At 40.9% G+C, this 13,837-nt stretch overlaps 1 protein-coding gene across 1 annotated transcript in view; it reads right to left on the reverse strand.

Moving 5' to 3' along the window:
* LOC109926973 (calcium-transporting ATPase type 2C member 2) overlaps positions 1–13,837 on the reverse strand; it is a 61,609-nt gene that overhangs the window by 38,755 nt on the left and 9,017 nt on the right. The window contains exons 3-5 of the mRNA XM_048605960.1: positions 10,091–10,159; positions 8,285–8,360; positions 1,662–1,728 (exon numbers count right to left, since the gene is read on the reverse strand). Of these exons, the coding sequence (XP_048461917.1) occupies positions 1,662–1,728; positions 8,285–8,360; positions 10,091–10,159 (212 nt within the window). The remainder of the gene's footprint in view (positions 1–1,661; positions 1,729–8,284; positions 8,361–10,090; positions 10,160–13,837) is intronic.

The following is a 13,837-nucleotide window of genomic DNA, read 5'->3' on the forward strand; positions in this document are numbered from 1 at the left end:
CCATTTCAACTCCCCCCTCCCATTCCTCAGACGACATGTCCATCCTGGGCCTCCTGCAGTGCCACAACGATGCTACCCGAAGGTTGCAGGAACAGCAACTCATATTCCGCTTGGGAACCCTGCAGCCCAATGGTATCAATGTGGATTTCACAAGCTTCAAAATCTCCCCTCCCCCTACCGCATCCCAAAACCAGTCCAGCTCGTCCCCGCCTCCCTAACCTGTTCTTCCGCCCACCTATCCCCTCCTTCCACCTCAAGCCACACCCCCATCTCCTACCGACTAACCTTATCCTGCCCCCTTGACCTGTCCGTCCTCCCTGGACTGACCTATCCCCTCCCTAACTCCCCACCTACACTCCCCTTTACTGGCTGCATCCCCGCCTCTTTGACCTGTTTGTTTCCTCTCCACCTATCCTCTCCTCTATCCATCTTCTATCCGCCTCCCACTCTCTCCCGATTTATTTCAGAACCCTCTTCCCCTTCCCCTTTTCTGATGAAGGGTCTTGGCCCGAAACGTCAGCCTTTCTGCTCCTATGATGCTGCTTGGCCTGCTGTGTTCATCCAGCCCTGCACCTTGTTGTCTCGGATTCTCCAGCATCTGCAGTTCCTACTATCTCTGATTCAACATTAAAAATGAGATTGATTTGCACGTTTGAAAATATTGTTCTTGTAATCATGAATGAAACATCCACTGCCTAGACTCAGTTACATGGATGCTGGAAAAAATAATGCAGACTGTGCCATGCAGTAACTCCAACACAAAGAAAATGATACAGACCGAAGATTTTAAATAAATGGTTCTACAAAAATACTGGCAATTTAAACCAGTTCTGATAATGCAGACACCATCATAAGCAAGAGGTGGAGCAAAATTTGGGGGAAATGTAAGGAAGAAGTGCATCACAAGATATTTAAAAATAGGTTAATATAAACTCACCAGCAACTGTTCAAATGAATAGGAACCATAATAAAATAATTGCACCTTAAGGAATCATTCATTCATTACTTCAGTTGGGAAAGGTAGGAATTACAGCCAACATTACATTCACAAAAACAGGTCATACAAGTAATATAAAAGGAGAAAATGCGTTAAGCACAGTTAACAAAAAAATGCACTCATTTATAATTTGTATTAATTCAGATATAAATAATGAAAACTCCTCATGATTTCAGGAATGAATATTTTAAAGTCACTTTTGGTGGAGAATGAAGGACTAAAGAAAATCATCCACTTTACTTTCTTTGAAAGATCAGTTTAACATCTTATCTTCACCAATAATTTTTCTTCTTGCTCTGGTCCCACTGAACTGCCTGTTGCCAACTAGCCTGCTCCACAACCTATCGCTTAATCCTACCTGGTAATAGCAATAATTATTTTGTTCAGCAGCATAAGCAAAAGGAACCTATTTAGAAGCAAAATTATTGTTAATAGATAAGTAGATTAAGAGAGAATTCCACTCATCTGTTAATCATAATTCTGCTTTTAAATAGCATTCTGTTTATTTTACTTAAGCTAATAACACAAGAAAGAGCAACTGTTTTCTCATGTATAATACCCTGAAGCAGAAATTATTGAAGGCCAGTAGGCTCAATTTCTGCCATATCACAATGGTCATTGCTATTCTATCACACTAAACTGAAAGCAGCATTGATGTTCTTACCTAACTCCGATAGTAAACATGCCAAGGAGATGCTTCCCTTGTAACCAACCAATCAGCATCATTAAACCTGTGGAAAACAATGTTTGCAGTTACATAAAAAGTATTGAAATTAGTGAATTAAGACATTAGAGGTGAATTTCCAGGGGATTTGTCCCAATCCATGGCTGTGAATTTAGTAACAGTGACATTACAGCAATGGAAGGAAGGAGCTACAAAGAAAATTCAAGAAGTCTGAAGAGGTGCAGGTTAGATGGATTGTCAATTGCCCTGAGGTGTTCAAGGATGTGCAGACTAGGATGACTAGCCATGGTAAATGTGGGGTTATGGGGATGGGATGGGGGAGGGGGGGACAGTCTGGTAGGATGTTCTTTGGAGGGATGGTGCAGACTCGAATTGCCTCTATCTGCACTGCGGGGATCCAATGATTCTAAAACTTCACTCCCATTTGATTTATTTCCATTTACAGTTTCATTATCAACATAACTACATTTAACCAGAAAGCCAAAAAGTTAACAGATGCACTTCATTTGGGAAATTTTTAAAATGGTGTCTCTTTTGGCCAAATTCAGAAAACTTCCGAACAATTTTCAACAGGACTAGTCAGTCTTCCATTTCAATACCTATAGCATGTCAGAAGTTAATGATGTTGTAATATGAAAGGAATATTACACAATATTTTGGTCTGTTAATATAGTGGAACTTTATATGAATTATTCTCCCCATTTAAGTACGTTGATGTAAACTGTTGTAAATAACTAGAAAAACTTGCATTCATGTTACAACAAAGGTGATATATAATGAGTCATGGCACTTGACAGGGGAGTTATAGATCAAAATAGGACACCAATACATATAACGAGATATTAAGGCAGGTGACTAAACGTTTGGTCAAAGATGTAGGTGTAAGGAGCAATGTGAGGTAAAGAGCAGGGAAGACTTGGTAAGGAAATTCCAGAACTCAGAAACTTGACACTTGAAGGCAAGGCCATCAATGGTGGAATGATTGAAATCAGGGACAATATGGAGGCCAGAGTGAAAAGATCACTGGGATCTAGAAGGTGTATGGGGCTGGAGCAGGTTACTGAGACAGGGAAGGACAAGAATATGGAAGGATTTGACAAAGATCAGAAGGTTAAAATGTAGATACTGCATAACCAGGAACTAATATCAATCAGTGAGCAGAAGTTGGATTGGTGATGGTACGTTTGTGGCACAGGGGATGGGGGAGAGGATATGGGAGGCTGTCCAGGTGCACATCAGAAAAGTTCAGACTGGAGGTAAGAAATTAATAGAGGAGTGTTTCAACAGCAGATGAGCTAAGTTGAGGACGGGTGACAGGGCAGAGTCAGCAATGTTACAGGCATTATAATGAAGGTGCGCATATGTGCTGGAAAGTTCATCTGAGCATGAAAATCTGACACCAAGGTTAAAAACATTCTGATCTGCCCTGAGCAAGTGCAAGGTAGAGAAAGTGAGGAGTTGGTAGCTAGGGAATGCAGTTTGTGATGTGATGAAGACAAAGGCTTTCGATCTTCTAAATATTTATTTGGAAGAAATTTCTGTACATCCAGTCTTATTGTCATAAATATATAAATATATTTAAATAAATCAAATTGATAAGAAATAGATGGAGGCCAATGTATCCAGTAGATAGATCCTTGGGGACCACAAAAGGCAACAGTTTGAAATAGGTTGACAATTCATTGCATATGATTTTCTGGTTGCAAATATATAGATAATATGGACACGAGCAGCTCTACTCAACTGAATCATGGTGAAGGATCAAGGTGTGATGTGTATATTGAGATAAAATGAAAGCTGGCTTCTGGAAAAGATTCTAAATTATAAGTGTTTGGCTCCAAGTAAGAAAGAAAGCAGCAGAGGTGAGTTGTCTTTCTTCACATTTAAGCAGCAACTTGCCCTTTGGTGTATCAGTATGTATCTTTCACTGTTCCAAACAGATTTTAAGAAAGTTTGCATACTGTCTCAGTAATGAGTGTGGTTACTCATCAAGATGTACAATATGGACATGAGTTGTAATTTCCCCCTTTTCAGTTAACATGTTTTTGTCAGCAAGATTTGTGGTAAATGATCTACTATGGCTTGGAGTGACTTCCCTCACACCAACTTCCACTCTTCACCTCATTAATCATATACCTGGGTTCTTGGGATTTTCACAGGGACAGAGAGATCACTACATGCACCTTCTGTTATACACATCTCCAACATCATATTGAAATCTCAGCTGTGCTTCATTTCAGATGCTACGAACCGGGACTGACCCTCACACTATGATTAGAAACAAAAGCACAAATTGATGGAAAAGCTCAGCAGGTCAGGCAGCATCTGTGGAGAGAAGTCAGAGTTAATGTTTCGGGTCAAGTGACCTCCCTCAGAACTGATGGTAGCTAGGGAAATGTTAGTTTAAATGCTTAAGATAGGATGGGGGGAGGGGGTAAGGAGTAAACGATAGTTGGAGACAGAGCCCAAGGAGAGAGAGCAGCAGAAGGACAGACAAAGGAGTAGATAATCATTAGACTAGGAGAATGAATAGCTACTATTGCGGACTATTAGTGGCTAACAATGGGTTCTATTTAATAGCAGACTATGTGCTAAAAAGGCTTGGTGTCTGGGAATTGGGGTAAGGACATGGGAGAAGGTGCTTCAAGCCCTAAAATTGTTGAACTCGATATTGAGTCCAGAAGGATGTGAAGTTCCCAAGCAGAAAATGAGGTGCTGTTCTTCCAGTTTGTGCTGAACTTCACTGGAGCGCTGCAGCGAGCCTGAGACAGAGATGTCGGCCACAATGCAAGGCAATGTGTTGAAGTGGCAGGCAACTGGAATCTTAGGGTCTTTCTTGTTCTGTGAAACGGTCACCCAGTTTACACTTTGTTTACCCAAAGTATGCTGTAATGGTCAAGCCTCTATAATCAGGACATACTAGAGGAAAGGAAAGCTCATTCTATGCTTTGAATTCAGGGACCTGGAAGTCAAGGTGGACAGGATCGTGGAAAGGAGGGCACCCTTTTTCTAAAACCATCAAATGCTATCTGGAAATCTAAGAACTGCACATTCACCAGTTCCCCTTCTCCACAGCGCATATTATTTCTCCAAAAAACTCCAATAAATTGGTCAAAGATATTTTCCTTTCACAAAACTTTGTTGGCATAATCTTGAACTTATCCAAGTCCTGCTATAGCATCTTTAATAATAGCTTATAACATTTCCCCCTGATAGATGTTAAGTTAACTGGCCTATAGTTTCTTGCTTTATGTCTCCTTCCTTTTATGGATAAAGGAGTTGCATTCACTGTTTCCCCACCATATCAAGGGAACTTTGGAAAATTAGGACCAATGCATCATCTATCTCACTAGCTACTTCCTTTTGGATCCTATGTTGAAATACATCAGGATCCAAGGAAATGTCCGCCTGCAACTCCAACAATTTACCCAGTACCATTTCCCTGGTGATTGTGATTTTCCTGAGTTCCTCCCTCCCTTCCATTTTCCAATTTATTGTTGCTTCTCAGAAGTTGCTTGTATCCTTATAGTGAAGACTGATATCCAATACCTGTTCAATTCATCTGCCATTTCCTTATTTTCCATCGTTAACTTTCCAGTCTCACTTTAAAAAGGATCAAGGCCTATATGATTCGGTGTTTTTTTTAAGAAAAATATTGATAAAAACTCTTATTATTTTGTTTTCCCTCTGACGCTGCCACTGAGCATCTTCCCATGATTCATGGATCACAACTCTCACTACTGCAGGCATTATGTCCACTCACCAGCTCTCACCAACCTTATGCTCCCAAAATACTAATCTGCTCTCTGTACTTCACCGTCACCTCCAAGAGGAAGCCACTGAACCCCTCAGAGGACATCCTGCTAAGGCTTTCACCTGCACCATCCACCAACCCAAAGAGGCTCACCTTGGGTGTTCTTTCTACATGAGAATTCGGGAGCACAATCTGGTGACCATTACACTCATGATACGTGCCTGCAGCTGATCAAGGAAGAAATATCCAGGTCTACGACATTCAACAGGATTGTCAGAGACCAGGCACCTGCTAAGCCCCAGAAAGAACAGCTGATGTTTCAGACCTTTGATAACTTTGCTAAAATACACATACAGACAGAGGAACAGCAGACAGTTTTCTCAGAGGCTCTCGGTTAGCTGGATCAAAGGACGAATGAGTCCACCACTGTTATCAATGCCATGCTGGCTTTGGCATGTTGGCAACTGCCATGAAAAGTAAGTCAGGTCTAGTACACAAAGTACCTCAAGTAAGTCTTCAAGTAAGTTCTGAAGTGAATGTGTGTTAAAAAAGCAACTTTAGCGCAATAAGATGATTATGTTGTTGTCGTCTTGCGCAAATGCATAAGGTACATCTCTGTCCCTGCATATAAAGCAATTTGACAGAAACATGCAACTCATAGTTGTTCTTGAGTTGCAAAGTAAATAGTTGAAGGGCTGAAGTGGTACCTGATTTGGTTTGAGATTAGGCATGTTGAGGCTGGTGGTTTGTCAATGCCAATTTGTGTGGACAAAAAATCAAGAAGGATGGGAGGCATGAGCATTCACATGTAGTCGTGAAGAAGCAGTTGCATGATGGGCAGGACAAGCATTCGGTGAACTGTAGTCACTAAGCTACATGTCATGAATTTGCACTGTCTTGTTTCTTGGTGAAGATTTGATGTAGCCTATGAGTGAGATGAGTTTGGACTTCATTGAGATGTAATGTATGGATATAAGGTAGTTGCCAATCAAAGTTCAGGTTTTGAAGTTGCCATTTAAGACTTGAGGGTAAAGAAAGAAAGATCCGGAATATTTTTCTCAACATTGAGAACCTGATTTTCTGACAACCACTGTAATTTCTTACCTTTCCTGCCAGCATGCATGGTGCACCAGAGCGGGTCAAATTCTACCCATGATGTCAAAATGTTCTTGGTTTACAGAAAAATTTGCTCACGGTCAAGGAAGCTGTAATATCACAGTATGAAGACTACACCCACGTCATTTGATCTCAGAAAATGTTTCCAGTGAGCAGCTTGCAACTCCACGGCAAAATAGTTTTCCTGCAATTGTTTTTGTGCTGGGCAGTTGGAAAATCTAATACTTCTCTATCCTGGCTCAGATTGGGGTTATTAAAAAAAAAAATTGAGAGAGATAACACAGGTAGGGTGTGACCATGGTAGCATGAATCATAAACAAATTCTGAAACCCAACCCACTATGATCACACTCAATTCTGGATTACGCACAGCATGGCTAGGGACATTCAAGTCTGCTCTCACCAGGAAGGTCTGCAAGTGTGTGCGACACTCTGCCACACTTATCCTCCAATCTTCTCAATGGCCAGCAACTGATACCAGCTGCTAGTACTTTAGGCCTGACAGCAGGCCTGGCTCCCAAGCTAGCTCCAAGAAACAGAATAAAATAATTCTAACAGGAACCTGCTGTTAAATGCAATGCAACTTTCCTGGTCACAGATAGGTACCTCCCACCGCATCTTTGTAATTCCCAGACTCAACTGCCTGAATTTTTGCACAGAGCTATTTATCTCAGAGAAAATACTGCTGGAGGCACAAAGTCCTGCCTCTAAACCCAGTCCATGCCATTTTCAAGGAACAGTAGGGAGAAGAATGGAGGCAGCTTCTAATTTTCACATCATAGCTCATGGGAACAACTTTAAAGTTGTTAAAGTCCAGATGCTTTCAGCCAGATCTTATTTTCGCAGGTGGGAAGTCCAAAACATGATGTGTGCACTTTAGACCTATTAGGAGAAGGTCCAAAACTTACAAGAGTTCTCTGGAGAGGTAGGAAACTTTTCTGGATATAGTCCAGGAGCATGTTTGGAAACTGATAGGTGCCTTTTGAAATCGTCAAAGTAATCATGAATATGTATTTTTACGCTTGACAAAAGTTGGATTTGTCAAAGGGAACTATCAAGGCATTTAAATAACCTGAATATTAGACAAATAAAAAAATATAAAAATAACACTACTTGCTATTTCACTCAGGCTGTTGACGTATAGGACTAATGCTGCATGACTGATTTCACAAGTCATTATCACAATATCCTGATGGTCAGTTCACAGCTTGACTGACAACTCCAAGTGGATATAAAGCTTTTGAAGTGGAACTACGAATGCACTAAATACCTGAAGGATCTTAAAGGTAGTGAACAAGTTTTAACCATTGTGAGTGGTTTTGTAGAAATTATGCACTCATCAATAGACACTAAAGAGCTTTATTGAATCTCAGCACATACTCAGGTCTGCAGATGGTAGATAGTTGGTGAGTTGCCACAGAGGGTGAAAGAATTAAGAGTATTGGGTGAGGAGTATAAAGAGCCATGAGGATACGTTTAGTGGCATGAGTTGGAATGAATGGAGCAAGGAAACAGAGAGTGCATGGATGATAATGGATAATGGCTGCTGGGCTGTTCTATGTTTTATTCCTTTACATTCCCTGCTGTGAAATGTTGGAGTTCTAAGGTAATGTCTTCTTCAAGCCTGCTTCACATCTAGCTGTCTTAAACTCTTTTAAATCTCACAAATGATAACTCTAATAAGATATACATTGATCACAGAGAAAACGAAAGTTGTATTTTGTGGAACTCACCAATAACAGCAAATGAAAAGAGTGATAATTGTTTTCCTAGCTTGTCCATACTTTTTTGTAACGGGGTCTTTGGAGCCTAGATATAATACGTAAAAATAAAATCAATATTTCACAGATTATGGGTTTAAAGATCTTTCATTGTAAACAATTATAAATTTTTGGACATGATTTAATCATTGACAGAAGTACTATTAACCAGGATATTTGTTTTATTTTTAATTATTTTATTTGCACAATACATTTCTAATCAATGGTTGAGGAAGGAAACCCATGGTAAAAATAGCTTCAGAGATAGTAGGAACTGCAGATGCTGGAGAATCCGAGACAACAAGGTGCAGGGCTGGATGAACACAGCAGGCCAAGCAGCATCATAGGAGCAGAGAGGCTGACATTTCAGGCCTAGACCCTTCATCAGAAAAGGGGGAGGGGAAGGGGGTTTTGAAATAAATAGGGAGAGAGTGGGAGGCGGATAGAAGAAAATAGCTTGTCGGTTTATAAACAAAGTTATGTGCGAAGATTTTATTATGGAGTATGCCAGTTCACACATTCTGAGCTCCAGTTTTCCATAGATTTCAGGACTGTTTTCTAGGGCCAAATGGGGGTTCTGAGTCCACAGTTGCCAGAGGCAAGAACTGCAGAACAATCTTTCCAGAGCTTATCAACACTGCAGTTACCAGCTAATTAATGAAGCCAGTAAGGCCCACAATCTTACCAATCCAAACGGTGGACCAGCAGCTCTGTCCAGTTAATGCCCCTCACCTCTATACAATTAAAGCCCCATTAGACAAGGTGGAAGCTGCTGAAGAAGATCGGGAAGCAAGGGGGCACCTCAATATGCACAGTGGCAAGTATATAAAGAAGGATCCTGCTTGCAGGTGCATGTGGATGGAGGCAAAGTCCCTTTGCTGGGTTGGGTTCAGCCGCAATTTGTTGTCCTTTATGGATGCAAGGGATGCAGCTCAGCCTTGGTGGAGTGGCACCTTATGTCTGATGGCACCCCAATCTGCTGCAGGAAGGCTGCCTCAATTGAGCAGGAGGCCCGTAAGATGCAGGTAAGGCAGCAAAAAGTCACCCCTTCCTCGTGCCTAAACTACGTTAATTGGCCACCCACCTCCATGGTCTCCCCGAGAAACCTCCTCAACACCAGGAACTCATTAGGGAGCCTTTTCAATGCCGGCTTCTCCTCATTTTCCTGACCCGAACCCCAACCATCCAAGTTCATCAGTGCGAGATCAGGAAAATTTAACCCAATACAACAGAACTACATGTATTAAAAGAACAAAAGGAAAATGAAAACACCAAAGTTACTCCCTTTTCAAGAAGACTGTGAATATGGAAAACTAAATGTCAAATGCCACAAGAAAATTTAGCCTCCAATTCCTTTTTTATTTCGATTTTTAAAAAAGGCAAGAAATATTTGTGAGGGGTTGAAAATCATACTTCGAGCATCTGATCAGGCCTTTGTCAGTCAGGTTTAGTGCGGTCAGATACTTAGTAAAAAGCTCCTTTGTTTTCCACTAAACAGTTTGCATCCAAGAACCACAGTATCAGTCTATTTTTTTGGTGTTCAAATGCATGTCCAGTTAATGCCCATCACCTCTATACAATTAAAGACAACGTTTATTTGATTACCGTCATCAATGGTCATCTTTCACTTCAATGACGGCAGTAAAAGAAATATTGTGGGGGAAGAATTTCAAGGCCAAGCTATCCTGTCATTTGCACTGAATATATGTGATCTCTTTTGACAAATCTCAGACTGACAGATCTCATCTGTAGGCAATCATACTAAAAAAAGGTATATACCTCTTCAGCTTGCATCATTTTAAATACTTCTCCAAACTCAGAGTTTTCACCAGTTCCAATCACAATGCCCTGGTCATAAGAAACAAACAAAAAAAAATTCACATTGGCAAACAATAAATATTAAATATCGCAAAGAGCTGCGAATGCTGGAACTCAGAAACAAAATTGTTGGACAAACTCAGCAGGGTCTGGCAGCATCTGTTGGAGAGAAAGCAGAGTTAATGTTTGGAATGTGATTCTAAATTACTAGCCCAGTAACATTAACACTATACCACTGCCTCTGTAGTTAAGGTCAAGCTTCATGACAATTCAGGGCAAATCTTGGAAATAGATAAGAAATGTCTTATAAATGAGAAACCAGTACTTAGAGGATCTGTATCGGCATGTGTATGGGGAAGGCTGGAGGGCAGGTCAAATGGAGTGGAAAACCTCAGATTATAGTACTATGTATACTGGTTCCACTTCTAAATTAAGAAGATTTGAAATCAGACATTTATTGCGGTTGGTACCAAACTAGGAAAGGCGAGTTGACTTTGAGGAGGTAGCTTGGGAGCTGAAGAAATACTTTTGGGGAAATTTTATCAATGAGTGAAACAAATTCAGGGGAAATGTGATACATAACGCGGACAAGTGTAATGGAGGGGAAAAATGGGAACAAATGGTCCTTGAATATTATCACAATAGTTGAGGATAAAATTTCAAATGTGGACTTCCATAGAGGTATCTTCTACTTGCTCAACTGAATAAAGCAGAGAACTTACTTGTAACAGCTAATGTAAACAGTTCAACACAATCCCCAGAAATGTACTTAAAGCTCATTTCTTAGATTCCATAAAGAGTTTACTTAAAATTAGAATAGATGGTGGTTGTTTTTGACCTGAGTGGACTCATTGGTCCGAAGGGCCTTTTTCTGTGCTGTAGATATCTATGACTCTATGACTCTAAAGGTGAAAAATTAAGTGGTCAGTAGACTTGACTCTTTAGAAACTTTAAAAATGTTCACCCTGAAGGCAGCAATCAAAACAGTAAACATAATATGTTAGAATATGACTAAAACGGCAAAATAATATTTTCATGAATTCATAGTTAAGTCATACAATACTCTCGTACATACATAAACAAGGGTGTGTATCTAACAGTACCTGAGAAGCTCAAATGACATTAAAAAGGCATCTGAGTGTAGAATCATAGAATCAGAGTAGGTCAAGAGTGTACTGATAAAAAGGAGCGGCAATAATAACTGCCAATGTTCAAAATTCAGTCAGAATTAGTAAAATATCCAATAGAATGGAGTACAGGGCAAACCAATTTGATCATATCAAATCTTTTCACCTGCATTTTTTTAATTTTCTCACTAAACTAATGACATCACATGAACAGATAACAAGGTGTAGAGATGGATGAACACAGCAGGCCAAGCATTATCAGAGGAGCAGGAAAGCTGATGTTTTGGGCCTAGACACTTCATCACATGAAATAAGGTTTCAGGCACTGAAAAGAGCAAACTTCAGCAAAAAACAAGTGTGTGGCTTCCTCTGGCAGATTTGAAGTATTTCTCACATTTTGTTTAGCTAAAGGCCTTTCCACTTCCAGTGTTGAAATTGTGGACTTTCACAGACCTATCACTCAGTTAACTGAATGAATCAGGAATCTCTCAGAATGCACCAGTAACAACTTACGTAAACAGTTCAACACAATCCCCAGAAATGTATTTAAAACTCATTTCCTAGTGTCCATAAACAGCAACAATAGATTCAGGAACTTGGTGGATTAGGGATGTAACAACTGAATGTTTATTTACAAGTTGATAGCTGAACTGGCCATTTATGCAGCATATTGAATTTCATTGTTTTAGAAGTCTGTAACTGTGTCAAACAATGAAGAAAGTCTGTATCTCCTGCCAATGCAATTGAACAGGGTGTCAGTGCCATTAATGTCACCACTGTGCACCTTGATCAGAGGTTCTGCACCCACTCTGACTATAAGTGCATGCATGGTGCAGCTGGCATCATTGTTGTATGCCGGTTAACACCTACCACCCATCTGCTTGTCTTTCTTGTCACTCCTTCATCTCTCCATTTGCTGCTTCAATCCCTGTCACCACAGTACTGTGCTTCCTGCCCCATCACAGCTTCACTCAGCACTCCCTTGCTGTCCATTTGTCACCATGTACAAAATCGAAATACTTTGTTAAACAGAACTTGCACCTTTCAGTGTACACCTAAAGATATAACTTTCCCATTTTCACGTAAAGTGCCTTGTCAAGTGAAATTCATAGCACCATGGCTCAGACAATTTTTCTCTTGCAATCTTTTGCCCTTCACTTCACCAACTATTTAACTGGGGTATTTGTTATCCATATCAGGGCAATTGCAAAGCTGGAAAGGCAGTACTTGCCACTTCTGGTACTTGCCAGCATTTACTGCCGTATTTATCACTTAGCTGTTGACCATTTCAGATACTGCACAGCAAGGAACTGCCCACCATACTGTGATACATGACCATGACAGCCCAGAGAAAAGCAAAGCTCATGCCCTGCTTCAAAGCCAAGGAGGTGCTGGGAGATGGGGTGGTGGAGAGGAAGAGGGCCTTTTTTCCAGCTGACTACCACAAAGGGCCATGCCACCAGATCTAGCCAGCATGGATCCAAATTGCAAAATGCATCAATGTTGTCTCCTGGTTGAAGGAAAAAGCACAGCAGTGTAGAAAGAAGGTAAATTACCTTCTGTGCTCTAGTTCTATTGGCCCTCTGCTACCTCACAATCAGAGGACCAGCAATCATTCTAATTTTGCAACTGCACCCCAAAGCTCACGGACTTCAACTCTCACTACTGCATGCATTCCATCCATTTAACTATTTTCACCAATTACGATAAAGGTGTATAATAAGTTAGCATTTTGGAATCGATATTTTAAAGTAGAGATGTGATTTCAGTTCTGTTCAGTCCTTTTTAAAAAGATCAGGAAGTCATTTGGAACAGCAAACTAACTAAATCATTTTTGTGACTTCAGTTAAGTGCCGAGCAGGATAACTGTGATGTTAACTGATGAAGCGTTTTTATGATATACAGAGAAAGTGGACCAAGGCTACTGAGTAATTTGAATTCAGTTCATAATTTGGTTTCAGTTCAGGAGAACAATTTCGCCTGAGAAGTGCTTTTGTTTGTTAAGTCTCGAAACTGTAAGATTTTGTAGAAGTCTTCATACTGTCAGAAATGTAAAGATGTTTAGTTGATCAAGACAGGAAAGAATTCATTGGGCCATTACACTTCAAGAGACAACAAGGTGCAGGGCTGGATGAACACAGCAGGCCAAGCAGCATCATAGGAGCAGAAAGGCTGACGTTTCGGGCCCAGACCCTTCATCAGAAAAGGGGGAGGGGAAGGGGGTTCCGAAATAAATAGGGAGAGAATGGGAGGCGGATAGAAGAGGGATAGAGGAGAGGATAGGTGGAGAGGAAACAAACAGGTCGAAGAGGCGGGGATGGAGCCAGTAAAGGTGAGTGCAGGTAGGGAGTTAGGAAGGGGATAGGTCAGTCCAGGGAGGACAGACAGGTCAAGGGGGCAGGATGAGGTTGGTCGGTAGGAGATGGAGGTGCGGCTTGAGGTGGGAGGAGGGGATAGGTGGGAGGAAGAACAGGTTAGGGAGGCAGGGACGAGCTGGACTGGTTTTGGGATGCGGTAGGGGGAGGGGAGATTTTGAAACTTGTGAAATCCACATTGATACCATTGGGCTGCAGGGTTCCCA

This window comes from Rhincodon typus, chromosome 15 (assembly GCF_021869965.1).
Source record: "Rhincodon typus isolate 14 chromosome 15, sRhiTyp1.1, whole genome shotgun sequence".
NCBI lineage: Eukaryota > Metazoa > Chordata > Chondrichthyes > Orectolobiformes > Rhincodontidae > Rhincodon > Rhincodon typus.